We start from the raw sequence: 27850 nt of genomic DNA, 5'->3' as shown, positions 1-27850 counted from the left end.
GTGAAAATACAGAATTTTAAAGAGAGTACTCCCTAAACTACCAAATCATTATTTTAAAACAACAGAGAAAAATAGTCTACCAGCATAATTATCTAAAAAGCTGACAGCAGATGGCTCATTAACATTTCCGACATTCTAACATTTCTATCCTTATATTACCAACAGACAATATAAGGATATCTTTAATGGGCTGAGAAGGAAAAGCTGGCCATCTAGAATTACATTCAGATAAACTGTAATTGAAGAATAAATGCAAAGTAACAATTTTCAAAAAGACTGGAGAGTTTAAGACTCAGGTTTTCACAAAAAGTAATAAAGGGTCTACAATTCAGGAAGGGGGAAATTGAATCTGGAAAAAAAGAATTATGAAGATATCTGAAAACATGATAAATCTAAATTAGTACAGACTATAAAAAAATTGATGATTAACTGGGTGTGGGTGTATTCAAAACAACAAAGTAAAATATTATCTAATTTAAAAGACAGAGGACACCAAGTTAAAGCAGTCTAACATCTTTCCAAATCAGTAAAAATAAAGACATAATGAAAACCCATTCAATCCAGCAGAAGACAGACAAGAACCAAAGACAAGACATAATAGAAAATATAAAAAATAAGGTGGCTAAGACAACTTCAAGTTATGTAATAATGTAAATATATTAAATTCACTTATTAATAGGCAGAAATTATCAGACTGGTTATAAAAAGAATGCTCTTACTGATAAATGACATACAAAGTTTGAAAATAAAGGGATGAAGAAAGATATAACAGACACTGCATAATAATGAAAGGAATCAAGAAGATTTAAATAAGTCAAACAAGATACTCCCAAACAAAAATGGCCACAATTATAAGGAATTTTTTTAAACTATAATTATAATTGATGATTTTTAATACACTTCTAACAGAAACCAATAAAGCTGCAACAAGAAAAAAGGTGAGGATACCGATGTCATGAAGAACAAATATAAAACAGATTAGCCAACAAATAATAAATACATTTTCTATCAAAGAACGCATAGAACTTTTACAAAAAGTGAACAAGCACTTGGCCACAAATAAGTCTCAATACATTTAAAAACTTAATATCACATCAATTCTCTAATCATAATGCAATTTAAAATAAACTAGGCTGGGCCTGTAATACCAGCACTTTGGGAAGCCGAGGAAGGTGGATCATTTGAGACCAGGAGTTAAAGACCAGCCTGGGCAACATGACGAAACCCCATCACTACAAAAAATATAATAATAATGTTAGCACATGCCTGTAGTCCCAGCTACTCAGGAGCCTGGGAGATGAAGGTTGCAGTGGGCTGAGATCACACCATTGCACTCCAGTCTGGGCAACACAGTGAGACCCTGTCTCAAAAAAAAAAAAAATTAGCATGGCATGGTGCCATGCGCCTGTAGTCCCAGCTCCTCGGGAGGCTGGGGTGGGAGAACTCTTGAGCCCAGGAGGTGGAAGCTGCAATGAGCCATAATCACACCACTGCACTCCAGCCTGGACATCAGAGCAAGACCTTGTCACATACATACTTAGAAAAATAAAAACTAGACAACAGTAAACAAACAACCCTATGTGCTTGCAAACTAAAAAACACACTTCTAAATAATTACTATGAAAATCGTATAATATTTAGAACTAAATAACCATAAAAGAAATATACATCAAAACAAGTCCTGGAATATAGTTAACCTACAGTTGGAGAGAAATTTAAAGACTAAATATATTTATTAAGAAATAAGAAAAACAATAAATGAGGTAAATAAACTAAAAAACAAAAAATTAATCCACCCCAGTTAGAAGAGATCATTTGTCTTTATTTCTGTAAAGATTAATGAAATTTTAAAATAGCACAGATTAGCAAGAAAACCAAAGCTGGTTCTCTGAAAAGACCAATAAAACAGATAAATCTCCCAGGAAGCTTGATAGAAAAAGAAAAAGACAAAAATAAACAATATTGGAAAGCTACCAAAAGGAGGGGTGTACATGGTTATGGATACAGTCAAGATTTCAAACATACCACCATAGACTCAGTTTATGCTAATGTATTTTAAAACATACATGATATGAACACTTTTCTAGAACCAAAAATTATTTTAGAAATAACCAAAAACTATTCTAGAAATAGTACATCTAATCATTAAAGAAGCTAAATGCATAGACAAAAAGAATCCCCTTGAATAAAAGAACACTAGACTCAGACAGTTTCACAATTTTAATCAAAGGGCAGAAAATCTCTAATTATAAAAAGCTTCCAAGAAAAGAATCAAAAAAGGAAAACTATTCGGCTTCTTTCATACAGCCAGAATGATACTGATATCAAAAACAGAAAGGAAAAGAAGTAGAAAAAAACTACAACACCCATTTCACTTTTGTTCATAGATGCAAAAAACCTACATAAAATTATAGCAATCAAATCTAGCAGTCTTTAAAGGAAAACAAGAAACCTGCCTTTGTAGTTCAGTATGTTAAAACATTAAAGGAGGGAAAAAGAACATACCAACAGCTGAATTAATTAGGGAAAAAATAAGTTTTGATACATTTAACACTCATTCAAATTAGGAATTAAGGGGAAGAATTTTAAACATAATAAAAAGAATCTACCAAAACCCTAGAGCAAACCTCAAATGTAGTGGTTATTAAAAGTGGGCTTCTCAAAATCATAAACAAGGAAGCTCACCATCACTTTTTCTATTCCATATCACACGGGAAGTCCTAAACAGAGAAAAAGAGAATGTAGGAGAATTACCAAGGGACAAAATGATCAAAATTTGCATATAATTGTCTTCATCAAAAATCCAAGGGACTTCACAGAATGAATAAGAGAGTCCAGCAGGACTGAAGATCTGTGTGTACATAAACGCAGATGTAGCATCAACATCTAAAAATTCTACATTTATAACCAATTAGAAAATAGAAAAAATTCCACTTATTATATAGCAACTATTCAGTACCTTGAAGCAAATTATATACGCAAGAATTTTATGTAGTAAAATGATAAAACACTATTAAAGGTAAAAAAAAAAACCCATAAATGGAGAAGTATCATATTCGTGGAAAATTCAATAGCATAAATAAGTCAGTTCTCTACAAATTAATCTGTAAATCCAATGTAATTGGGATTTATGAGGGGGCTTGCCCTACCAGTTATTATGTTATCTTATTGTTTAGCTATCTGGTATTATAATACAGGAATGAAGCTTGAAAAATCTATCCACTTGAGCGATTAGCATCTTCCTTAGTCTATCCTTTCAGACAGTGATTATTTCCTCCAACAGAAGCAGAACTGCAAAAGGTTTTGGATTGAGGTCCCTGGGAAGTAGCATTCTAATGATCAATGCCAAGACAACAGGTGGCAAAACAGATACCATATTGTTATAATTTCATATTCTTGCTTACAGGGATGGACAGACATTTTACTCCTACATGACACAGAAGTATTCTAGAAGATTCAGGTAGTGTAGGGAGTTACTCTGTTCATATGCTTCAGATGTGCACAACTCAGAGTACAGATAACAGAACAAGTAACAACTGGCCACCATATAATACTGTTTAGCTATCTCGTTTTATAAAGTAACTCGTACTAGAATACAATAATAGTCCCTGTATATTTCTCATTTTAAGCAGGACTATATCCCTAAGGATGCACCAGAACCAGGTGCAAAATACACTCTCAAATAACTGAACAAATAAACCTAATCCAGGTATTTAATACTATATGGTTAATGATAATGAAAATAACCGTTTTGATTGAGGCACAGCTGATAAAGAACTATATATAGAAAACAGATTAATTTGCTTAAGTACACTTTTGAACTGGGATAATCGGCCCATTTCATCAGAGAGAAGAAGATATGATTATCTTCCTACTTGCTGTGGTAAATTGGTCTGTGTATAGTTCACCTAAACACAGTAACTTTCAGTTTTAATTTCAAATATGCTTATAGATCATATGTAGATCATACGATACTCTAGTTTAACCCTCTGATACAAACTGCCAACTATTTCCAAATTTTAATCTAGTTATTTTATATTAAAACGAAAGGGAGTTGTTAAAAGGCACTTTTTAATAAGGGTATGTATGATGGCAAATAAAACAGACATCGCCTCTGCCCTTGGAACTTACAGTCCAGTGGAGACAGACAAAAAGGAAATTCACAAATGAATTTATTGTAACAAATTATGCTAATTAGAAAGAAAAATCACTGAGACAATGAAAAAGACCAACAAGGGAGCCTACTTAGCATGGTCAAGGAAGGCCACTCACATTACAGGTTGAAGGCGTGTGTGATTGTCTCTTTCCTGAGATAGAAAGAAAACCTGAAAGAGTTTTTGGAACTAAAAGGCCAGTGAAGCTGGAGAGTTTTAGGGGGAAAAGGGGAAGAGGGAATAAGATCAAATAGAGGAGGCAGGAGGAGCCACATCGATCAGAGCTTTTGAAATGCAACAGGAAACTACTGTAGAATTTTAAGCAAAGGAATGGTAGATCAAATTAAAAGATTACACTGGCTGCTGTGTGAAAACTTGGGGATGAGGAGTAGAATGGGCCAAGAATGAAAGCACCGTTGTCAGGATAGTTGTAATTACACTGAGAACAGATAAGAAAAGGAATATTTGAACGAGAATGGTAATTCTGATTGCAGTGGGAAGCATCCTTTCAATTTAGAAACCAACCTAAAGGAAATTTACACAAGGTAAACTCTATGAACTTGATATTAAGCGAAATAACCTAAACTATCAAGTGAACTAACTATTCGTGGCAATTCCTGCTACCCAAATAACTTCCAACAGTATCTTGCTGTTTACTTGGGCTACGTTTTAAATTAAACAACATGCTTACTTGGGCTAAATTTTCGCCCACTTCAAATATCTTCTAATACGCAGGCGAACTACTCAGATCAAAGACAAAGAAAGGATAAACGGCAGGTGAACGAGATGACGAGAAGGGAATGCTGCAGAGTGAGTGGTCCCGAAGATCCAGCCAGTCTCCAGAAAAAAGTACTTGTAAGCAGCCTCATTCAGATGAAAGAAAGAAGGAAAAGTTCAACCGCCGAATTTCTTACTTATATTCTTCCTCCAAGGCGAGGAGGTCGGGTCCAGGTGTACGGGGTTGCTGAACGGGTGGCGGGAACGGAGTCCCTGGAACGCTGCTTCTCTGTAAAAGAGCCACAGACTTTCAGACCCGAAGTTAAAGGAAGTTAGGCGTCCTAGTCGCCGGAACCCAGACGCTCCCCAGGAGCCTGGAGTTGAACTGACCGTGAGACACAGACTTCGCCCCGCCATCTTCGGCGACTGCGACGCGGTTACCGAGGCAACGACGCATCTTCCCGCGAGAGTTTCCACATCCCGGGTGCCTCCCGCCCGGGCGCCTACGCCTTCCCACTCTCAGGTTCTGTGCTGCGAGCGGCGCGAGCCTCTGGCAGCGGGCCCGGCCTTTGCTCGCAGCACTCGGCGCTGTCCCAGGAACCCAGGAAGGCTTCCTAACTGCAAATTCGACTTAGTTAGTGCAAATTCTCAACTTGTGGGGGTTGAAAGAGTTTCAGCCAAAACAGGCAGGTCCGTTGCCGCTACTCTATAGAAAGCAAGCTGGTGAGGCAATCCCTCCCTGTTGTGCTTTTCAAACCGTTAGTGGCTAATCCGACCTTCACCCCGTTTGCTTAAAGTGAGCTCTTCAGTGGAATTCAGAAGTTTTGATTTCTAATTTTTGTTTACAGCATGCATGGCTAAGACTCAGGCTCTCAAGTTAGTCAACCTAAATTATTATCCTGGCACTGCCACTTACTAGTTATATGGCCTTGGGCAAATCACTCTGTATATCGGCCACTTCATTTGTCAAATGGAAGTGAGAATAGTGCCCACTTCACAGTTATTATGAGAAGCAAATGAATTCGTGCTTAGGATCATGCCTGAAACACGTAAGCGGTTAATAATTTCAATTGTTCTGGAATAAAATTGACATCCAAAAATAAACCGTGATATGATGTATGGTCATCTGATCTTTAGAAAGGGTGCAAGACCATTCAATGGGAAAATAATTGTCTTCAACAGATGGGGAGACAACTGGATATCCAAATGCAATTAGACCCTTAACTTCACACCATATACAAAAATTAAAATGTATCAAAGACCTAAACTTAGGAGCTAAAACTCTAAAGCTCTTCAAAGAAACTGTTGGTGTAAATCTTTATGACCTTGAATTACAATTCTGAGAATCCTTGATGGATTCTTAGATATGACACCAAAAGCAGTAGCAAAAAAAAAAAGAAAAAAGAGGCTGGGCACAGAGGCTCATGCCTGTAATCCAAGCACTTTGGGAGGCCAAGGCGGGTGGATCACCTGAGGTTGGGAGTTCAAGACCAGCCTGAACAATATGGAGAAACCCCGCCACTCCTAAAAAAAAAAAAAAAAAAAAAAAAAAAAAAAAAAAAAATTAGCCGGGTGTGGTGGCTCATGCCTGTAATCCCAGCTACTAGGGAGGCTGAAGCAGGAGAATCGCTTGAACCTGGGAGGCAGAGGTTGCGGTGAGCTGAGATTGCACCATTGCGCTCCAACCTGGTCAACAAGAGCGAAATTCCATCTCAAGAAAAAAACAAAAAAAAGGAAAAAAAAATAGATAAACTAGACATTATCAAAACTAAAAACCTTTAGTTTCAAAAGATACCATAAATAAAGTAACAAGACCACAGGAAGAGGGGAAATTCTTGCAAATTATATATCTGATAAATAACTTGTGTCTGGACTATATAAAGAAGTATTAAAATTCAAAAATAGGTAGGTGCAGTGGCTCATGCCTGTAATATGAGCACTTTGGAGGCTAAGTCAGGAGGATCACTTGAGCCCAGGAGTTCCAGACCAGCCAAGGCAACACAGCAAGACTCCATCTCTACAAAAAAAAAAAAAAAAGGAAATAGATAAATAAAAATTAGCTGGGTCCAGTGGTACATGCCTGTAGTCCCAACTACTAGGAGACTGAGGTGGGAGGATCACTTGAGCCAGGGAGATCAAGGCTGCAAAGAGCCATGGTCACACCACTGCACTCTAGCCTGGGTCACAGAGTGAGACCCTGTCTCAAAAAAAAAAAGAAAAACAATTTAAAAAAATTTTTAAAAAGACAACCCAAGTTAAAAATGGGCAAAGAAATAGGGATTTCTCCAAAGAACATATACAAATAGGCAAAAGGCACATGAAAAGATGCTCAATATTGTCCTCAGGGAAATGAAAATTAAAACCAAAATGAAATGCCACTTGACACCCACTAGAATGGCGATAATCAAAAGGATGGATAGCCAGGTGCGGTGGCTCACACCTGTAATCCCAGCACTTTGGGATGCTGAGGCGGGCAGATCACCAGGGGTCAAGAGTTTGAGACCAGCCTGGCCAACATGGTGAAATGCTGGGAGATAGAAGTTGCAGTGAGCCAAGATAGCACCATTGCACTCCAGCCTGGGTGACAGAGGGAGACTCCATCTCAAAAAAAAAAAAAAAGGATGGACAATAACGTGTAGAGGAGGATGTAGAGAAACTTGAACCCTCATAAACTGTTAGTGGGAATGGGAAAATTGTGCAGCCACTGTGGAAAATGGTCTAGCAATTCCTCAATAGTTTATACACAGAGTTACCAAACAATCCAGCAACCACTGCTAGGTATACACCCAAGGAAAATGAAAACACACCCACATGAAAAGTATATGTACAAATGTTTATGTCAGGATTATTCATAACAGCCAAAATGCAAAACAAACCCATAATGGTCATAAACTGATTAGTAATTAAATAAAAAGTGGTATATTCATACAATGGAATATTATTCAGAAACAAGAAAGAATGAAGTACATGTATACCACAATATGGATGAACCTTGAATATATTATGCTAAGTGAAAGAAGCCATTCACAAAAGACCAAGTATTATCTAATTTCTTTCACAAAAGATCACATACTATAGGATTCTATTTCAATATGACTACATATTGTAGGAAATGTCCGCAATAGGCAAATCCATAGTGACAGAAGTAGATTAGTAGTTGTCTAGGCTTGGCAGATGATGGAGGGTTAGCTAAGGAGTTGCAGGGTTTGGGGGGCGCTAGTGAAAATATTCTAAAATCAATTGTGTTGATGGTGTACAACTCTGTGAATACACTAAAAGCCAATTAATAGTACACTTTATATGGGTAAATATAGATATGTGAAATAAATCACTCAAGCTGTTAAAACATCTTAAAAATAAACTATTTACAACATCAAGGGATAAAGAAAGGAACACTATGCTAGCACTAATCAAAAGGAAGCTGGAGTAGCTATATTAATTTCAAACAAAGATGACATCAGAACAAGGAAAATTATCAGGGACAAAGAGGAGCATTAATGATAGAGGTCAATTCTCCAAGGGGATAGAACAATCCTGGTGTAAATCCTCCTAACAGTAGTGTCAAAATGCATGAGGCAAAAACTGGTATGACTTGCAAAGAGAAATAGACAAATCCATCATTATATTTGGAGACTTCAATACTACTCCTTCAGTAATTAACAGGTTAAGCAGGCAGAAAATCAGCAAGAGTTGCTCTGGACAGCACCATCAATTAGCTTGATCTAATTGACATTTATAGAATACTCATTTCAATAACAGCAGAATACACATTTTTCTCAAGGTCGCATGGAACATTCACCAAGCTAGAACACATTCTAGCCATAACACACTTTAATAAATTTAAAAGAATATAAATTATATAGTTTAGGGTAGCTGTAATAAAGCACCACCAAGTGAGTGGCTTAAAACAACAGAAATTTATTGTGTCATGGGTCTGGAGGCTAGAAGTCCAAAACCAGGCTAGAAGTATCACCAGGACTATGTTTTGCTTGAAACCTGCAGGGGAGACTCTTTCTTTGCCTCTTTCTAGCTTCTATGGTGGCTGTCACTTCTTGGCATTCCTTGGCTTGCGGCTGCATCACTACAACCTCTCTCTGCCTCTATAATCATGTAGCATTTCCCCTGTGTGTTTCTGCCTTTGCATGGCATTCCTGCTTTTCATGAAGACTCCAGTAATATCGGATGTGCGCCACCCTAATGACCTCATCCTAACGTGATTACATCTGTAAAGACCATATTCACAGGTACTGGGGGTTAGGACTTCAATATATGGTAGGGAGGGGGAGGTGGCACACTTTAACCTATAACCGAAATTATACAAACTATTTTATTGTGGTCCCAGAGCACAATAAAACTGAACTAAAAATCAATAACAAAACAGCTGGACACCCACAAAATATTTGCAAATTAAATTCATACTTCTAAATAATACATGGATCAAGTAAATATCTAGAGGAATTAAAAAAACATTTTGAACTAAATAAAATTTGAAATATAACTTATCAAAACCTGTGGAATGTTACGAAAGCAGTGCTTGGAGTGCTTAGCATTCAATGCATATATTAGAGAAGAAGAAAAATCTAAACTCTGAATGTCTACCTTCAAGGCAGCTAAAGGAAAAATATTAAACTTAAAGCAAAAGAAAAGTAACAATAAACATTAGAACATAAATCAATGGAACTGAAACAGGGAAACAATAGAGAAAATCACAGAAACCACGATCTAGTTAAAATCAATAAACTTATAGCTGTGCTAACCAAGAAAAAGAGAAGATCCAAGTAACCTGTTCTGTGTTATTTTCTGTGATGGTCAGTCAGGTGTGGCCATGAGAGGAAAACAACATTTATTATACTCACAGGTCCTAGAAATAGGACGCATGCCATGCCATATAGGGTTACATGGGGAAGCCTCGGGATAGTCAGGAGGCAGAAAACAGGAGCAAGAGAAAAGCCTGGACTAGAGCCTCTATTGGAGTTTCCACAGGAAAAGCAAGGTAGAGTAAACCCATTAGGATTGGCTACTATGAATAATTTCAGAGGGCCTCGGAGTATACAGGTTGTCCTTAATTATCTGGTACATAGCTCTGCAATGGCTAAGACAGAGGAAGGCCTGTTGTATATGGACCAGACAGAAGAGGTATGGCTTCATATTAGTTTTTTATATATCAAAGCCATGCTCCCTGGCTAAGCCCTTTTGCTTAGCTAAGAATTGGCTTGCCCCAGGAGGAAGCAGTTTCTCCCAAGCCAGAAAGGATTTTTTAAAGATGTCTAAACATCATAATATACAGAAAATGAAAAAATATAAACAATACAGTACCAACATTAGAAATGGAATGTAAGTCATCAATTGTCCCATGAAAATTAAAAGGATAATAAAGGAATACTATGAACTCTATACCCCAACATTTAATAAATTAGATGAAATGGACCAATTACTTGAAAGATACAAACTACCAAAACTCATGCAAGGAGAAATAGATAATCTGAGTAGGCAAGGACATTGAGTCAATAACCTTCCAAGAAAGAAATCACCAGTCCCAGATGGTTTCTCTGGTGAATTCTAACATACATTTAAGGAAGAAATAACAATTCTACATAATCTTTTTTGGGAAAATAAAGGCAGAAGGAACACTTCCCAACTCATTCCATGACTCTAGCATTACCCTAATACTAAGAGCAGTTAAAGACATTATAGGAAAACTACAAGCTGATATCCCTCATGAATATAGATTTTTAAACTCTTAACAAAATTTTAGCCAATATAATCCAACAATGTCTAAAAAGAATTATGCAACACAACAGAGTGGGATTTATTCTCAGTATACAAGGATGGTTCAATATTCTAAAATCAATCAATGAATTCAGCCCATCAAGAGGATAAAGAAGAAAAATTATATGATCATATAAATTCATGCAGCAAAAGCATTTGACAAAATCCAACACCCCTGAAGGTACAAACTCTCAGAAAACTAGGACTACAGGGAAATATCCTCAAGTTGATAAAGAACTTCCACAAAATATCTACAGCTTAATGAAATTGGATGCTTTCTCCCTAAGATCAGAAACAACACAAACATGTCCTTTATCATCATTATTATTTAATATTACATCTGAAGTTCTAGCTAGTGCAATAAGACAATAAAAGGGAATAAGGAGTATACAGATAAGGAAGGAAGAAATAAACCATCTTTGTGTATAGATGACATGAAGTCTATAAAGAAAATTTTTTTAAAAAAGAAAATCCAAAAGAAGAAATAAAACTCTCCTGTAACTAATAAAATGATAAAAACAAAATTTGTGTATACATAGAATGGACAATACAATAATATTCAGCCTTAAAAAGAAATGAAATTCTGAGACATGCTACTACATGAATGAAACTTGAAAGCATTTTGCTAAGTGAAATAAGCCAGACACAAAAGGACAAACATTGCATAATTCCACTTATTTAAGGTGCCTAGAAATGGTTAATTCCTAGAGACAGAAAACAGAGTTTACCAGGGACTAGGGAGAGAGGAAAATAGGGAGTTATTTTTTCATGAGTACAGAGTTTCTGTTTGAGATGATGAAAAAGTTCTGAAAATGGATAAAGATTATTAAATCATTGCACAACTTTATGAATATATTACATTTAATGCCACCAAATTAAAATATGGTTGACATGGTAAATTTTATGTATATTTTACCACAATAAAAATTTCTAGTAAAGGGGTATCCTATAAAATATCCTACCAATACTCCTCAAAATTGTCAAGGTCATCCAAAACAAGGCTGTGAAACTGTCACAGCCAAGAGGAACTTAAAGAGATATAACAGCTTTGTAAAGTGATTATATTAGTCTGTTCTCACACTGCTATAAAAAATACCTGAGACTGGGTAATTTATAAAGGAAAGAGGTTTAATGGACTCAAAGTTCTGCATGGCTGGGGAGGCCTCAGGAAACTTAACAATCATGGCGGAAGGGGAAGCAGGCATGTCTTACGTGGCTGCAGGAGAGAGAGCAAGTATGTGAAAGAGGAAATGTCAGACACTTATAAAACCATCAGATCTCATGAGACATCACTCACTATCACGAGAACAGCATGGGGGACACCACTCCCATGATCCAATCACCTCCCACCAGGTCTCTCTCTTAACACGTGGGGATTATGGAGATTACAATTCAAGATGAGGTTTGGGTGGGAACACAAAGCCTAACCATATCAGTGACATACTGGACCAAACCCTAGAATAGGAAAAGACATAGTAAAATACAAGGAATTCTGAATAAACTATGGACTTCAGTTAACGTATCAGTAATGGTCTACTAATTTCAACAATTTAACCATATTAATGTAAGATCGTAATAATAGGGAAAACTAGGTGCAGGGTATACGGGAACTCTCTCTACGATATTCTCAGTTTTTCTGCAAATGTAAAACTTCTGAAAAATTAAATCTTTTTTTTTTTTAAGTTAAAAGGGATTTTCTTCTTTAACAAAATTGTGAGCTAGATGATCTGGGACACCCTTCCACTGCACAACGACCTGATTCTGGAAAAAAAAAAAAAAAACTTATCTATGCATTACTGAACTTGAAGAAAGTAGGAGAAATTTCCATGTGTCCTCCTGACATCTCATTCTCCAGATCTCTTCCCCACAAATAAACAAGATCTTCTGATAGTAGGCATTTAAGAATGAAAAGGTTAAGCTGAGAAAATGCCCCAGGGAACTGTATTCAGAAAACAAGGCTTACATCAACAGCAATATGGAAGAGCTGAATCTGAGACCTCTGTGCTAATCTAGAAACCAAAAAGGCTAAAAGTCATTTAGACTGGTAGTGCCCCAACGGTCCTAGCAGATTCAAACACAAATCTTTTTCAAGAAAAAATTTCTAGTTAAGCCTACTAGATTCCCAGGTTAAGATTAAGAAAATATGAGTTCACCATCAAAAATCACCAGACATAAAGGAAGCAAGTCACAATAAGTGCAAAATTAGAAGAAATAACAAATATTTAGACTTCCAATAAATTCAGATATTATAATTTTATCAGCTGTGAAATAGAGAAAATCTATTTAGAAAGAAATAGAAATAAGGGACAGAATCACAACAATGAGCAAGCAAAAAGAGACCATCAGGAATGACCAGGCAAATATGATAAATAATCAAATGAAGCTTGCAGATATTAAACACATATTTGTTGAAATGAAAATACTCAATGGACAGGTCAAATGGCAGATTATAAACAGATAATTAGTAAACCATAACATATCTGAAAAAATTATTCAGAATGAACAGAGAATGGTTAAACAGTACTGAAGTTAGACTGAAAAGATCTGACATATAAAAAAATCGGATTTCAAGAAGGATAGATTTGAAAAATTGAGAAGCAATACTACAAAAGTTAATTCCTTAGAATTTTCCAGAATTTAGGAAAGATACAAATATGTAAGTTCAAGAAGCATGGTGCATCACAAAGAGGATAAATTTTTAAATGTATTCCTGGAGCTGTCATATATGCCAAAACACCAAAGAAAAAAGAGATCTTTAAAGCAGCCAAGAGGAAAAAAAGACAAATAACCTACAAAGAAGCAATTAAAGTAGGTGTTTTAATAGCTACAATGAAAGCCAGAAATACAATAAAATAATTAGCAGAATTTGATGATGATAAGCCCCATTATAATGAAAATTTGGATCAAGCATGCTTGGCTATTAATGACCAATTATTCACTAATGAATGGCAGCCTTCTGTCTAGTTCTATTCTCAAACTGGGTAGGACAAACTTCTATCTTCTGAATTTATAGGGTAGGGGACATAGTAAGGATTGGTGGGAAAAGTCAGCACTCTATCTCAGGAAACAGTGAGCCTGAGGATGACTCCTTTATTGACAGTATTCTTACAGCCCTATCTCTTTTGATTAGACCGACTAAATGGGACCCAGCTAAATACGAGATCACTACAATTGCTGCCACTGTTCTGGAAGTCCTAGCCAGTGAGACAGGATCCAGAATTGGCACCATTTGACATTTATTTTGGAGCAGATAGCCACCACCACCACCATGTGATGCCAAACCACAACCAGGATGAGCAAATATTTTAATTATAGAGCCAGACCACTGGAACTTCTAGTCAAACAGCTAGACAGGCTCAAGTGACTCATTTCTTTAATTATCACAATAAGCCCACTCTTCTTTTCAGGAAGTTAAAAATATTCATCCTCACTAATCTTAGCATGAGGGGATTTTACTGTATCTTAAAAGTGATCAAAGAAAATAATTTCAGTTTAGAACTGTGCACTCATTCACCAATACTGTATTGCAAGATGAGGGCGAAATAAAGATATCTTTAGATAAATAAAACCTAAGAGATTTGGCACACACGTATGCCTACCAAAGGCACTTCTAAAGTACATGCTTTAGGAAGAAAAAAAACACTAGTGGAGTATTTTGAAACACCAGAAGAATGGTGAGCAAATAAGATGATAAACATGCATGCAGGCCTAAATAAATAATTTATCTAAAGGTCCTACTAATAATAATGTCTAGTTTGTGGAGTTTATCAGAAAAAGAAGACTAAAACATTGAATTCTCATCCAACTAAGAATAGAAGGGAACTTCTTCAACCTAATAAAGGGCATCTCAAAAAAACCCTACATCTAACATTATTTAATGATTAAAAAATCAAATGCCTTCCTCTTAATGTCAGAAACAAGACAGGCATTTCCACTGTCATCACTATTTATAATCATACTGAAGAACTGAAGGTTCCACCTTGTATAATGAGGCCAATCAATTGATAATCTTAGAAATGAAGAAATAAAACTTTTTGTTCATAGATGACATCATATGTACTTAGAAAATACCAGACTACAAAAAATTCATGAAACTAGTTGGCGAGTTTAGCAAAGTTTTAGGATGCAAGGTCAATATACAAAAATTAATTATACTTCTATATACCATACTATAAAATTCTATTCTATAAAATTAATTATAGTTTTATATACTATAAAATTTGATTTCCAATTATTCATAATTAGTATGTTCATAATTAGTATGAACAATTGGAAATCAAATTTTAACATGCAGTACTATTTACAAATGCTTAGGTATAAATCTACCAAAACATGTACAAAATATGTATGCTGAAAGCTGCAAAACATCATCAGAAAATATCAAAGATAACTAAACAGAAAGATACACTGTGTTCATGGATTGGTGGACTCAATATTGTTAAGATGTCAGTTCTCTCCAATCAACATCCTAGCAAAACTTTTGTAGAAATTTATCAGCTGATTCCAAAATTCGATGGAAAGACAATAGAATGACTAGCCAAAACAATTTTGAGAAAGAATAAGAATAGCAATGTTGAAGAATTAACAATAACTGATTCCAAGACTACAGTAATTAAGATGGTTTAGTGCTGATAAAAAATGCAGACATGTAAATCAATGGAAAAGAAGAGACAGTCCAGATGTAGACCCACAAATTTTAATAAAATGAGATGGAGAAAGGATAGTTTTTTAACAAATACTGCTGGGATAATTGTAAATCCATATTTTAAAAAAGCTAATCTTGATCCATATATCACACCATATAGAAAGTAATTTGACAGTGTCTCATAAAGTTAGACATATACTTATAATACAACACAGCAATCTAGGTAATTACCCAAACAAATGTAAGCTTGTGTCAAACACAAAAGACTATATACTGAATTATTTCACTAATATTAAGTTATGGAAAAGGTAAAACTATACTGACGAAAACTAGATAGATGTTTGCCTAGAACTGGGAATGGGAGGAAGGCGCTGACTGCAAGGGGCCATGAGGAACTTCTGGTCGTGTTCTATATATTGATCATGGGCATGGATATATGACTGTATATAAATGCCAAAGCTTACTAAACTATACACTTAAAATAGGTAAATTTTATTGTATGTAAATTATTCCTCAATCAAACTAGGGAAAAATAAATTGGCTAAATTATTCCTCAACCTTCCTTGAATTCAGTTTGACTTACTTGAGTCACTTTTTGACTAAGAGTCATCCATGTCCACCCTTCTTCATACAGTACTGTCTTCTGTATCATCAACTGTTGTTCAGTCTTTATTAAAAGTGCACCACTATTTTCTATTTTCTCCAGAATTTTCTTCCATGCCTCTAAGTAACACCCATTCTACAAGTTTTGATGTAAATGTTCAAGCAATTATAATCATATTACTTTTGCTGCTTGCCTGACTGTAAGATGCCTCTGACTTCAGATATATTAAAATGTGAAAAAAATGTACATCTTGGAATTGAAATGTGATAGAAGGGAACAAGGTTTAAATACTTGTGAAATAAACTTTGTTATTATTATGTAATAATCTCTTTATCTCCAGTAATGCTTTTTGGTTGGTCACTTTTACCTGATATAAACATAACTAACACGACATTCTTTTGATTTTCCTGGTATATCTTTCCCCCACCTTTTTACTTTGAGAGCAACCTTGCTTTTACAATTAAAGGGCTCTAGAAACCTAGTGTTGGTGTTCAGCAGTGTCCATGATGACTGATGGAGGTAGTTATTTGACAAAGCAGTAACAGTAGCTTTAAGATAAGACTTGTTAGTATACAAGATACACCTCCAGGGACTCCCAGAAATACTTGGGGAACATTGCAGAAGTGGCTGATGTCCTCTGCAAGCACGTGGAGCAAAAGCCAGTGACATCTGAGTATTAATGTAATAATGATTCCTGTCTCTGTCCTCAGTTGACTTAATTCAGAATACATATATACAACATATAAAAATGTACTTAAAAGCCAGGAAGGATTCTACTAACATGTTAGCCTGGATTATTACAAATAATCAAATCTGCATTTTCTATTTCACTACAAATAACACATATTACCTTTGGAATATTTAGAACACTACAAGCAAAATGAGAGAAAAATAAGATAACCCATCTAAAATATAATGGAAAGATTGAGCAATAGGCAGACTGGAAAAAGGCCTCTAAAGTTGGCAAGAAAGAAGTCACTGATAGCCTCAGGAAAGACATTTATAGTAAAGTACAAGAACTAGGAGCCATATTAGAGGGAAATTAGTGGAAAGCAATTACTCTCAACAATATGTTTGAGGAATTTGGTGCCAAAGGATAGTTGCATATTTCTTTTGAATCAGTCCATATCCAAAAATCTAAGGCTTAGGCCTGACCAACTAAATTGCCTCATGCTGATTTATTCCTGTATGTCACTTTAAATTTTTACCATATCATCTCTTTTTATTAGATTTTGTTTTCACTTTTTGTTAGATTTCATTTCAAATAAGTAATTTTAAATCACAATTTTAATCATGGTCAAAAATTACTTTTAATATTATTTGATTCCTTTTAAATTAATGTAACCTTAAAAGAAGCTATTATTCACAACTCAGAAAGCTGTAGATTATAATTCTGAAAAGTGTACACTGTTAATTCAGAGTACTAAGATGATTTTATATTTTTCCCCAATGGTTTTATAAAAATATCAGAAATTGTGGTTTTGTAAAAATACCGGAAGTTGAGTAATAAATGCTATTTTTATTTTTTACTTACAAATAGTCAAAGCCAAATATTTTTTGTAGCATCCTTAGAAACTGACTATTCATTTTTTAATGGACTAGTCATGGCTGTCTTGAGAGGAAGTAATCAAAATCAAAACTATAGCATGTACATTAATTTAATTAAAACAAGCTTATATTTTTATTTTTTCTTGACAAACTTTGGGTTCAATCAGCTGTGGTCATGGTATTGACATCCTAGAAACCTCAGTAGTGCTCCCTGTACTTAAGGGGTACTTCTGATCTATTTGTGCAGAAAGGGGCTGTGAGCACCTAAATATTGTGCCCTACCTCACGGGAATTCAAATATTTGCTTCACATTTACATAATTCCTCTAAGAACAGGAAAGCCTGGGAAAGACAGTTTAGACAATGCACCAAGTGGGAGAGAAGATGGAGAAGAGAAAATAGCAATTTAAAGATATTTAGAAATGTATTTTCCAAATAACTCTCATATAGTATGAAACTATGTATCAGAGCTCAATTTTCATTAACTGATCAAACATCTTATTTCAGAGTTTGGTGGGAGTCACTAAAATTTGCTGCATAAAAAGGTAATTTCTAAAATTTTAAAATAATATATCTCTGATATGACAACAAATATGTTTGCTGCTTTCCAGTAACCTGATATAAAATATCATCTGGTAAAAATACTGAAAATAACAGAGATAATAAACAAGAACAGAAGTGCCATCAGCCACTGCATTGTCAAAAGAAGAGTAAATTATTTAAATAGGTTTATACTAATAGAAGACAAATGGCAATGCTTGAAATAGAAATACAGGGCGGGGCATGATGGCTCACGCCTGTAATCCCAACACTTAGGGAGGCCAAGACGAGTGGATCGCCTGAGGTCAGGAGTTCAAGACCAGCCTGGCCAACATGGTGAAACACCATCTCTACTAAAAATACAAAAAAAAAAATTAGCTGGGCGTGGTAGTGGGCACCTGTAATCCCAGCTACTGGGAAGGCTGAGGCAGGAGAATTGCTTGAACCCGGGAGGCAGGGATTGCAGCGAGTTAAGATCGCGCCATTGCACTCCAGCCCAGACGACAGGGCGAGACTCTGTCTCAAAAAAAAGACAGCAATTAACTTCTGGCTGTGCCTTTATCTAACACTTCATTACTCAACACTTTCCAACCCACTCCTGTCTAGGATTCCTTCTAAAATTGCACATGCCAAATTCCTGGAAATGAAGTTCATTCACAAAGTGTTAAAGTTGTGGGTTTTTTCATTCTTGTTCATTTTAGAATAGCTTTAAGCTCACTTACAGGGATATCTTTAGACCAAAAGGTTTCTTATGTACTTATCTTGCATCCTCTTCCCACCCAATCTCAAATACTAAAGATGATGATAATAGTGTGTAAAATGCCTTGTTAACAAAGTTATGTACTGGGACTTAAATAAAACCAAAATAAAGAAACCAAAATAAAGCATTTTGTAGAGAAACCAAAATAAAGCATTTTGTAGAGAAACCAAAACAAAGCATTTTGTAGAGAACTCAACTTGATACTTTCTTTGAAATAACATTTTGAATTAAAGAAATACACAATGACAAAAAGAAGTTTTCTCTTTCACATAGAGGATATTAATCCAATCTTTGTGCCTATATTGAAAATGATTTTTTGAAACTAGAATTTTTTTAGTTCAATATTATGGTAACTGCTAAGTCTGATTATTTATGACATTTGCAAAAACTATGGGTAATGACCTGTAGCTAGGCCTTTTTCTTGCCTAACTAAAGACACAGAGATCATTCAGGGCTTTTGTTGCTGTTCTCCCATTCTCTCCATTCAAAGAAGCCTTACACAGTATGCAGATACTGCCACACTGGCTGCACTCCAGCTCTTGGGTGGTTTCAGTCCTCTGCATGTGACATAACTTTTTTTATATTCAAGTGGAACTACACACTCTAACTTTTTGAGGGCAAACTGAGCGGTTTTTACTTGCAATAAGATATCTTCTTTAAAGGAGGATGGCATTCTAACTCCCTTGTAAGTGCATTTTGTGCTGAAATATTCAACAGTGATGATTTCCTATCATGACTTCATTATCTCATTGAGACAGTTTTATTAGGTAGGTCTTTGTCCTTTCCTAGAAACAATAAACAGAAACCTGGCATAAATTTCAGAACAACGTTACTTTGGATCTACACATCTCTTGTGTATTGTTATAATGTGAGATTTATCTTTCTTAGAAAGGTACACAAAATCGGGGTAAGACTCACTCTTGAATTATGATTAACATCCACAAATCATCATCTTTTCCTCAAGACACGGAAAACATTATTTGTTGTATCTTAAGTTTCTGGGGTTTGGCAGCCTATGAAGGGAAAATTGACCACTGGTCTTTGAAACAGTGACTCTCAGTGAAGCTATGGAAATATTTTGCCATTGCCATTCTTCTACTCCATTGCCTTACCAACTCCATTGCCACACATACTAAAAATACCTTTCTTTAAGCACTCATCATATGTCACATTCTTGCCTGGTCTTGGCTTCAGCTACCTCTCAGTTAATCAATTATCTTCTAAAGTAAATTATTTAAATAGGTTTATACTAATGGAAGACACGACAAACCCCTTCCATGACCATTGTCACTTTAGTCAGGGACTTTTTAAAGATCAATACAAGCTCAAGGCCTAGTGAAATGAATAAAAAAAAGTATGATATTTATGGGACCAGGATTGCTGTATTCCCCAGCAGAATGAAACTAATGGTTGAAACTCTAAATTAGGCTAAATAAAAGTTCAGACTCACCAGGTCACAAGGCTATTCTAGATTAAATGAGTAGAATCTGAAATTAGTTGGTGTGAAAGGCATGAGCACCTTCCAGGCATCTGTGGGCCCACAATATGGCTACCTTCTTATGTAGCCCCTTACCACTAGTGCCTACTCAACACAACATAAATTTTATCTCAGTTACTAATTTCAAATGCCTTTCCCATTGCTGTTTCTGGAATCCTTAATAGGAATCCAGTCTACTTGGTTGTTCTCCAAAATCATCCTATCATTAACAGGCCAAAGGTTATGTGGGACATGTGCCCTTGAACACTGTAATTTGAATCTCTGGACATTACACACTTGCCAACAGGGAATCATAAAAAATAATGTATGTATATATTTTGCATATTAATGCAGAAATAATATTTAGCAACAAAATATTTAGCATCTATGCACCAGACTTTGTACTAAGCATTGGGGATACAAAGATAAACAAATAAACTAGGGTCCCTGGGCTCAGATTCTTGAAAAAGAAATATACACATAAATAATTTCACTACAATATAAGGACTATAAGCAAACGTGACACCGGGACCTATGACAGCACAGGGGAGGGACAGCTCACTTTCAACCTAAAGGAGAGGGCAGTAAGGGAGGGCTTCTCTGAGAAGGTAAAGTCTTAACCGATTCTTGACAAATGAACAGATGTTCTTTAGGTTAAAAAGAGAGAAATGAGAAATGAGGTTCAACTTCTGGTATGGCTTAGTAATTTACTGGACCAACCTATTTGCAGATAACTATAGATCTGGACACAAACACACACACACACACACACATACATATATATATGCACTCACAAGTATATACACGTGTGTATATATATACACACACACATATATACACGTGTGTATATGTGCTTATATACATATACACGTGTGTGTATACACACACATATGCACAGAAAGCCACCTGTAAACACTGGAGAATGACCAAGAACAGGCATTTTATGAAAGGAAAACGATACTTGGGTGAAGGGAATAGCAGGGTGTGGGTTTCCTATTTTAATAGCTTTAGTCTGAGGGAACGCTGCATTTGGTACAACAGAGGGTTGCTAAAACACTCATAGAAAACCCATAGTCTTTCAGGCCTAAAGAACATGAGAGCAAATTTGGAGCAACTAGACAAGAGAGCATCAGAGAGGGAAATCCCAAAATTATGTGTATAAAGTCTGCCCAAATCTCTAGCTGACCCCTGAATTACACATGCATGGGCAGATTTCAAACAGCTCAATTAATGATCAATATTAGATTTGAGCTGTTTCCCAAGAGATAAATTTTGCAGATTGAGTCTTACCAAGTTAATTCCATGCCATAACAACTCTTTGGAAGAATCCAAGACAATTCATAGTCTCCACAACATAAGCATTCATATTATCTAAGATACAATCCAAATTTACTTGACATACAAAGAAATAATGAAATGTGATTCATTCTCAAAATAAAAAATCATCAACAGAGACTGACCTTGAGAAGACCCAGATGTTGGAATTAACCAACAAGGAATTTAAAGCAGTTATTATAACTACTCATGGAAACATTGAAAAATTCACTTGATGGGCCAAACAGCAGAATAGGGGTGACAAGGAAATGGTTAGTGAACCTGAAGATAGGTCCGTAGAAATTATTCAATCTGAACCAGAAAAAAAAAGAGAAAATGGTAAAAATATGAACTCAGGGACTTGTGAGGCAATATCAGTAATTCTAATGTATGTAACATATGAGTTATTATAAAAATCACAGGAGGAAGGAAAAGACAGAATGAGGCAGAAGAAACATTTAAAGAAATAATAGAAAGAAATTTCCCAGATATGGTGAAATAAGAAGCTAAATGAACACCAAGCAGTATAAATACAAAGGAAAGAAGCCATGCCCACGTGCCATAGTCGTATTTCTGAAAACAAAAGATGAGAAAATCTTGAAGGCAGTCAAAGAAAATTGGCACATAATTTATACATGGCAACAGTGATTTGAATCATAACTGACCTGTCTTCAGAAATAATGGAAGTGAGCAGACAATGGAACATCTCTGAAGTACTGAGAGGAAAAACCATCAACCCTGAGTTGTTTATTTAGCAAAAATATATGTCAATAATGAAGAAAAATATAAATTTTTGCATCAAAGGAAACTATGCAAACTTTTCATCAGGTCACTTATACTACAAAGAATGCTATAGAAGTTCTTCAGGCTGAGATGAAATCAACTGTTTCTCTCTGGGTGCCCAGGAGCTGGAATCTCAATTATCCTGATTCCTATGATGCAATTTCCATCCCTAACAAACTACTTCCAGGAGAAGGAGCACTTCACAAAATTTCCATGACATAACAGATGTCAATGCAAGTTATCTTAATCCCCTCCTTTTATATAAAAAAACTTAAAATGTTAAGATAATTTTATATTCACATTGAATTGTAAGAAATAATACAGAGATTCTATGCACCTTCACTCAGTTTCATCCAATGGTGGTATCTTGTAAAATTATAATACAATATCACAATTAGGATACTGACATCGATACAGACAAGGTACAGAACATTTCCATTACCAACATGGATGTCTCATGTTGATGTCTATAAATACATGCACTTTTCTAACATCCTCTATCTTCTTTAGTGAAATCTCTTAAAGTTTTTTGCCCATATTTAAATTGGATTGATTTTTTTTACTGTTGGGTTTTAAGAGCTCATTATATGTTCTATATACTAAGCCTTTATAAAAAGTGTTGCTTGTAAATATTTTCTGCCACTCTATAGCTTGTATTTTCACCCTCTCAACATATTCTTTCATGGATCAAATGTTTTTAATTTTGATAAAGTCCAGTTTATCAGTTTTTCTTTTTATAGATCATGCTTTTGCTATTAAATCTAAGAACTCTTTGCCTGGGCCTAAATCCTGAAGATTCTCACCTGTGTTTTTTCTATAAGTTTTACACTTTTAAACTTTATGTTTAAGTCTGCAGTCCAATTTGAATTACTTTTGTAAAAGGTATGGAACTTAGGTCAAAGTTTTTGTTTTGTGTTGTGTTTTGTTAGTTTATTTTCTTCCTTTTTTTTTGCCTATGGGTTTCCAGTTGCTCTGGAGCCATTTGTTGAAAAGGCTATATTTATCCCATTTAATTGCTTTTGCATCTTTATCAAAAAATCAATTAGGCATATTTTTCTGGCTCCCTTTCTGGGTTCTCTGTTATATTCCACTAATCTATGTGTCCATCCCTCTGGCAATAGGACATACCCTGATTACTATACATACATAATAAGTTTTGAAACTGAGTAGACTTATCCTCAATTTATTTTTCTTTTTAAAAAATTTTTAACCTGTTTTAGTTCCCTTGGATTTTCATTCAAATTTTAGAATAATCTCATTTATATCCACAAAACAACTTGCTGGGATTGTGACAGGAATTGTATGAAATCTGTATATTAATTTGGGGAGAAATGTTGTCTTTATTATGTTGATTTTTCAATCCATGAACACAATATGACTTTCCATTTATTCTGATCCTTTTTGAAATCTTTCATCAGTGTTTGTGCAGATTTCACCATACAAGTCCTATGCATATTTGGTTAAATTTACACCTAAGTATTTCTTTTTCTGAAAGAGAGAGATTGTAAATGGTATCATATTTTTACTCTTGGAGCCCAAGTGTTCATTGCTAGTATACAGAAATACAATTTCTTTTGTACGTTTATCTTGTATTTTTTGAGACTTGCTTACCTCAATTATTAGATGGAGATTTCCGGTAGATTTCTTAGGATCTTCTATGCAGACAAATGTCGTCTACAAATAGTGACAGTTTCATTTTTTCTTTTAAGATTTTTATGCGTTTAATTTCCTTTTCTTGGCTTATTGTGCTGTCTAGAACTTTCCACATTATGTTGAATAAGAGTGTATAGAATGGGTGGGGTTGGTTTTTCCTATCTGCAAATGTCCTAAAGAAAAACGTGTGGTTGAGTCATAAAGCATATCCCAAATGTGTTATCAATCAAGATGATTCACCTTGGGACTAAGATGGTAGAGAAATGGGTTAGAAGACTCAAGACTTTGGACAGGATATCAGAGTAGCAAATGGAAGTTGAGCTGACTTAATTCTGGGGCTTTAAGTGCTTCTTTTTGTGCAGAGGTTAGACTCATTTAAAAGATTTGGAGAAGGATAGATGCCATCCTGGGATCCAGGAAACACCATTTGCAATCCTGCCTCAGCCCATCCCTAGTAAGAGCCAGACACCCATCTTAGCTCAGACACAGCTTTATTCTGGCAAACTCATAACCCACCTCCTCCTCTGAAGAATGAGCTGAGATACCCCAAATCATACTTGAGCTCACTCCCTGCTTCTCTCCTGCCTCTCTGAGGCATCTTCTTCCAATCTCAGTTCAAAAATTCACTTTCACTGGGACTTCTTCTTGCCGATTGAGAGCCTTCACTATATCTGTTTTTCTGAAGAAACCCTGAGTATTTATTGTGGTTGGTTAGATCTCAAAATACATTAAACTCTATGAGAAGCAAGCAGGCAATGTTTATATTAAGTACTCCCAAATTTGTATTTGGCACTGCCATGTATCCTGATTCCCACTTATGATAGGCACTCCACTCAGCTTAACTGACCAATTGTCCTTCCCAAGTTGTAACCCTGTTGTATTATGAACGCTTTCATATTATGAATCAGAAGGATGGGGCCCAGAATCCAGCCACGGACATCCATTGGTTCCTACAACAACATGCTGTCCAGCTGAATGTCTTCAGAATAGCACTTCTGACTCCAAGTTGTTCCTTGCCCCAAAGCTATTACTAGTTTATCCACAGTCTTCTCTGTGCTTGGTCCTTTCATGACAACTATCACCATAATCTGGGTCACACTATCTCAACCTTTTCCTTATCTTGGCGGTTGCTTTGTCCAGGTTTTCCTTCCACCTACAACCAGGCAACTGTTGCTCTAAAAACCTCTACTGAAGGGATGGGACTTGGCTGACACTTCCCCCTTAAAAAGCTGGGAAAGAAGCTGGGCGCAGTGGCACATGCCTGTAGTCCCAGCCTACTTGGGAGGCTGAGGTGGGAGGATCATCTGGGCCCATGAGTTTGAGTGTAGCTTGGGCAACATAGCAAGACCCCATCTCTTAGGGGGGAAAAGGCCAGAAAACACTTTCACCTGAACCTGGGATGCAGGCTCAGTAGCCTCAACACAGTTCTTTAGGCATACATTATGAGTTGTTTGCCATTAGTAATTCCTGCCTTTTAACCTTCCCCTCTTAGGGTTACAGGATTCTCCCCCAACACACAAATATGTCAGAAAATTGCCCTTCATGAAAATTGTCCATTCATGTCCATGCTTCCAAAATATCTACTCTTTTAACCCTCATTCCTTTCCCCACCCCCAATTTCTATTCATTCAGTGGAGGTCTCTTAATCTGGGAGGAGATAAGCTCTCCCAGAATATCTGCATTTAGAAGATTATCACTAATGCATGGAAGAAAGTCAAACAATTCAAATTATATATACATATATATATATACATATATATATGTGTGTGTGTATATATATATATATATCCAGATAGATATATAGATAGAAAAACTAGTAAGTAAATCAATAAACAAAACAAGCAGACAAACAAGGTGAAGATACTGAGTAGACTGAGTTGGGGTAATAGTAACAGTCATTGTGGATGGGGTCTAGGTATTGTGTTAAACGGGGGCAAACAGTTCTGATAACAAAGACAGATCTAACTTTCCTGTATTTCTGCTTTTTATGTTCCAAGTGTATTCTTAATTTTTTTAAAAAAGAAGAAAATAAACAAAAATTTTCTCATTAGACTTTGTATACATTTTATAATAGAAGCAAGTGTTTTCCTAATGATTTTTTTTCTAATTTCACATTTGGCCAAATATCCAAATATGATGATGTCCTACCTAATATGGCATCATTGGAGTATATAATACACAATTCACCCATTTAAAGTGAACAATTCTGTGGTTTTTCACAGAGTTTTGCAAGCATCACCACAATCAATTTTAGAACATTTTTATTACCCAAAAAGAAACCCCGTGCCCATTAAGACTCACTTCCCATTTCCCTCCACCCACCTAGCTGTAAGCAACCACTAATTTCTGTCTCTATGGATTTGCCTATTCTGGAAATTTTAAATAAATGGAATTACACAACATAGTCCTTTGTGATTGGCTTCTTTCATTTAGCACAGTGTTTTCAAGGTTCACCTTTGTCGTAGCATTTATCAATCATTCACTTACATGGTAAATAATATTCCATTATATAGATATATCACATGTATTTATCCATTCATCAGTTGATGGAAATTTGGATTATTTCCATTTTTTGGCAATTATGGATAATGCTGTTATGAACATTCATGTGCAAGCTTTAGAGTGAACATATGTTTTCAGTTCTCTGGGATATATACCTAGGAGCAGAATTGCTGGGTCATATGATAACTCCATGCTTAACCATTTCAAGAACTATCAAACTGTTTTCCAAAGTGATTGCATCATTTTACATTCTCACCAGCAGTGTAAGAGAGTTCCAGTTTCTCCACATCCTCGCTAACACTTGTTATTGTCCATCTTATATAGATAGCCATCTCATGGGTGTGAAGTGGTATCTCACTGTAGTTTGGATTTGCATTTTCCTGATGGCTAAAGATGTTAAAAGTTTTTTCATTTGCTTATTGTCCATTTTTACGTTTTCTTTGGAGAAATGTCTATTCAGATCCTTTGCCCACTGGATCCATTGGATCTAAATCCTTTGATCCCTTTTAAATATAGGTTATTTATTTTCTTATTTATTGGGTTGTAGGAGTTTTTGTATATTCTAGATACAAGGTCTTTATCAGATAGACATAAGATTTAAAATAATTTTCTCTGACTCTGTGGGTTGTCTTTTCACTATCTTGATGGCAAAATGTGTTTCTAAGGGGTCAGTTCATTTCATCTAAATTGTAAAATTTGTTAGTATGAAGTTGTTCATAATATCCTCTTACTATACTTCTAGTTAATACAAGATCATAGTGAAATCCTCTTTTTCTGCTCATATTGGTAATTTTGCCATTTCTCCTTTTTCACTTGATTAGTCCTGCTAGGAGTCTATCAATTTCATTAATTTTTCCAAAATACCAACTTTTAGCATGTTAATTTTTCTCTACAATATATTTTCTGTTTTATTGATTTCTGTTCTTAGCTTTATTATTACCTTTCTTCTACTTTCTTTAGGTTTGATTTGCTATTCTTCTTATAGTTTATTTGAAAGTTAAAAAATTGATATGTAGCCTTTCTTTTCTGGATATCTAGATATATTTAAGGCTAACAATTTTCTCTAGGTACTACTTTAGCTTCCTCTGACAATTTTAGGTGATATGTTCAATATCAATCAGTTCAGATATTTTCTAATTTCTATAGTAACTTCTTCTTTGATCTATGAACTGTTTTAAATTATTTTTATAAACCTATCGGATTTTTCTTTCCTAATCATATGTTTTCTTTTTCATGGCCCTAACTCCTTTTTCCTGCTATGTTACCATTCTGTTTTTCTTGCTTCAGTAGCCTTTTGAAAAGGCAAGTTGGAGCATTATACAGCATCTGAAGCCTTGCAAGATAAATTGTTGCCCTTAGGAAAAGATTAAAATCATCTCTGGAGA

At 35.4% G+C, this 27850-nt stretch overlaps 1 protein-coding gene across 11 annotated transcripts in view; it reads right to left on the bottom strand.

Annotated features, from left to right (window-relative positions):
• Nucleotides 1-27850, bottom strand: part of TEX9 (testis expressed 9) — a 216698-nt gene that overhangs the window by 89779 nt on the left and 99069 nt on the right. For 3 of the 11 annotated variants that reach the window (XM_014341519.4, XM_055099052.2, XM_014341518.5), the window contains exons 1-2: nucleotides 5262-16110; nucleotides 5069-5160 (exon numbers count right to left, since the gene is read on the bottom strand). The exons of 2 other annotated variants lie outside the window; for them this stretch is intronic. In XM_014341519.4, the coding sequence (XP_014197005.3) occupies nucleotides 5069-5160; nucleotides 5262-5288 (119 nt within the window). In that variant the 5' untranslated portion in view covers nucleotides 5289-16110. Of the gene's footprint in view, nucleotides 1-4845; nucleotides 16111-27850 lie in introns of those variants that run through there. 6 more of the 11 variants (XM_063596667.1, XM_008953193.6, XM_034938814.3 and 3 more) reach the window with 5 other exon arrangements.

Source organism: Pan paniscus, chromosome 16, assembly GCF_029289425.2.
Source record: "Pan paniscus chromosome 16, NHGRI_mPanPan1-v2.0_pri, whole genome shotgun sequence".
Classification (NCBI taxonomy): domain Eukaryota; kingdom Metazoa; phylum Chordata; class Mammalia; order Primates; family Hominidae; genus Pan; species Pan paniscus.
This window is presented reverse-complemented; position numbering and strand designations above follow the sequence as displayed.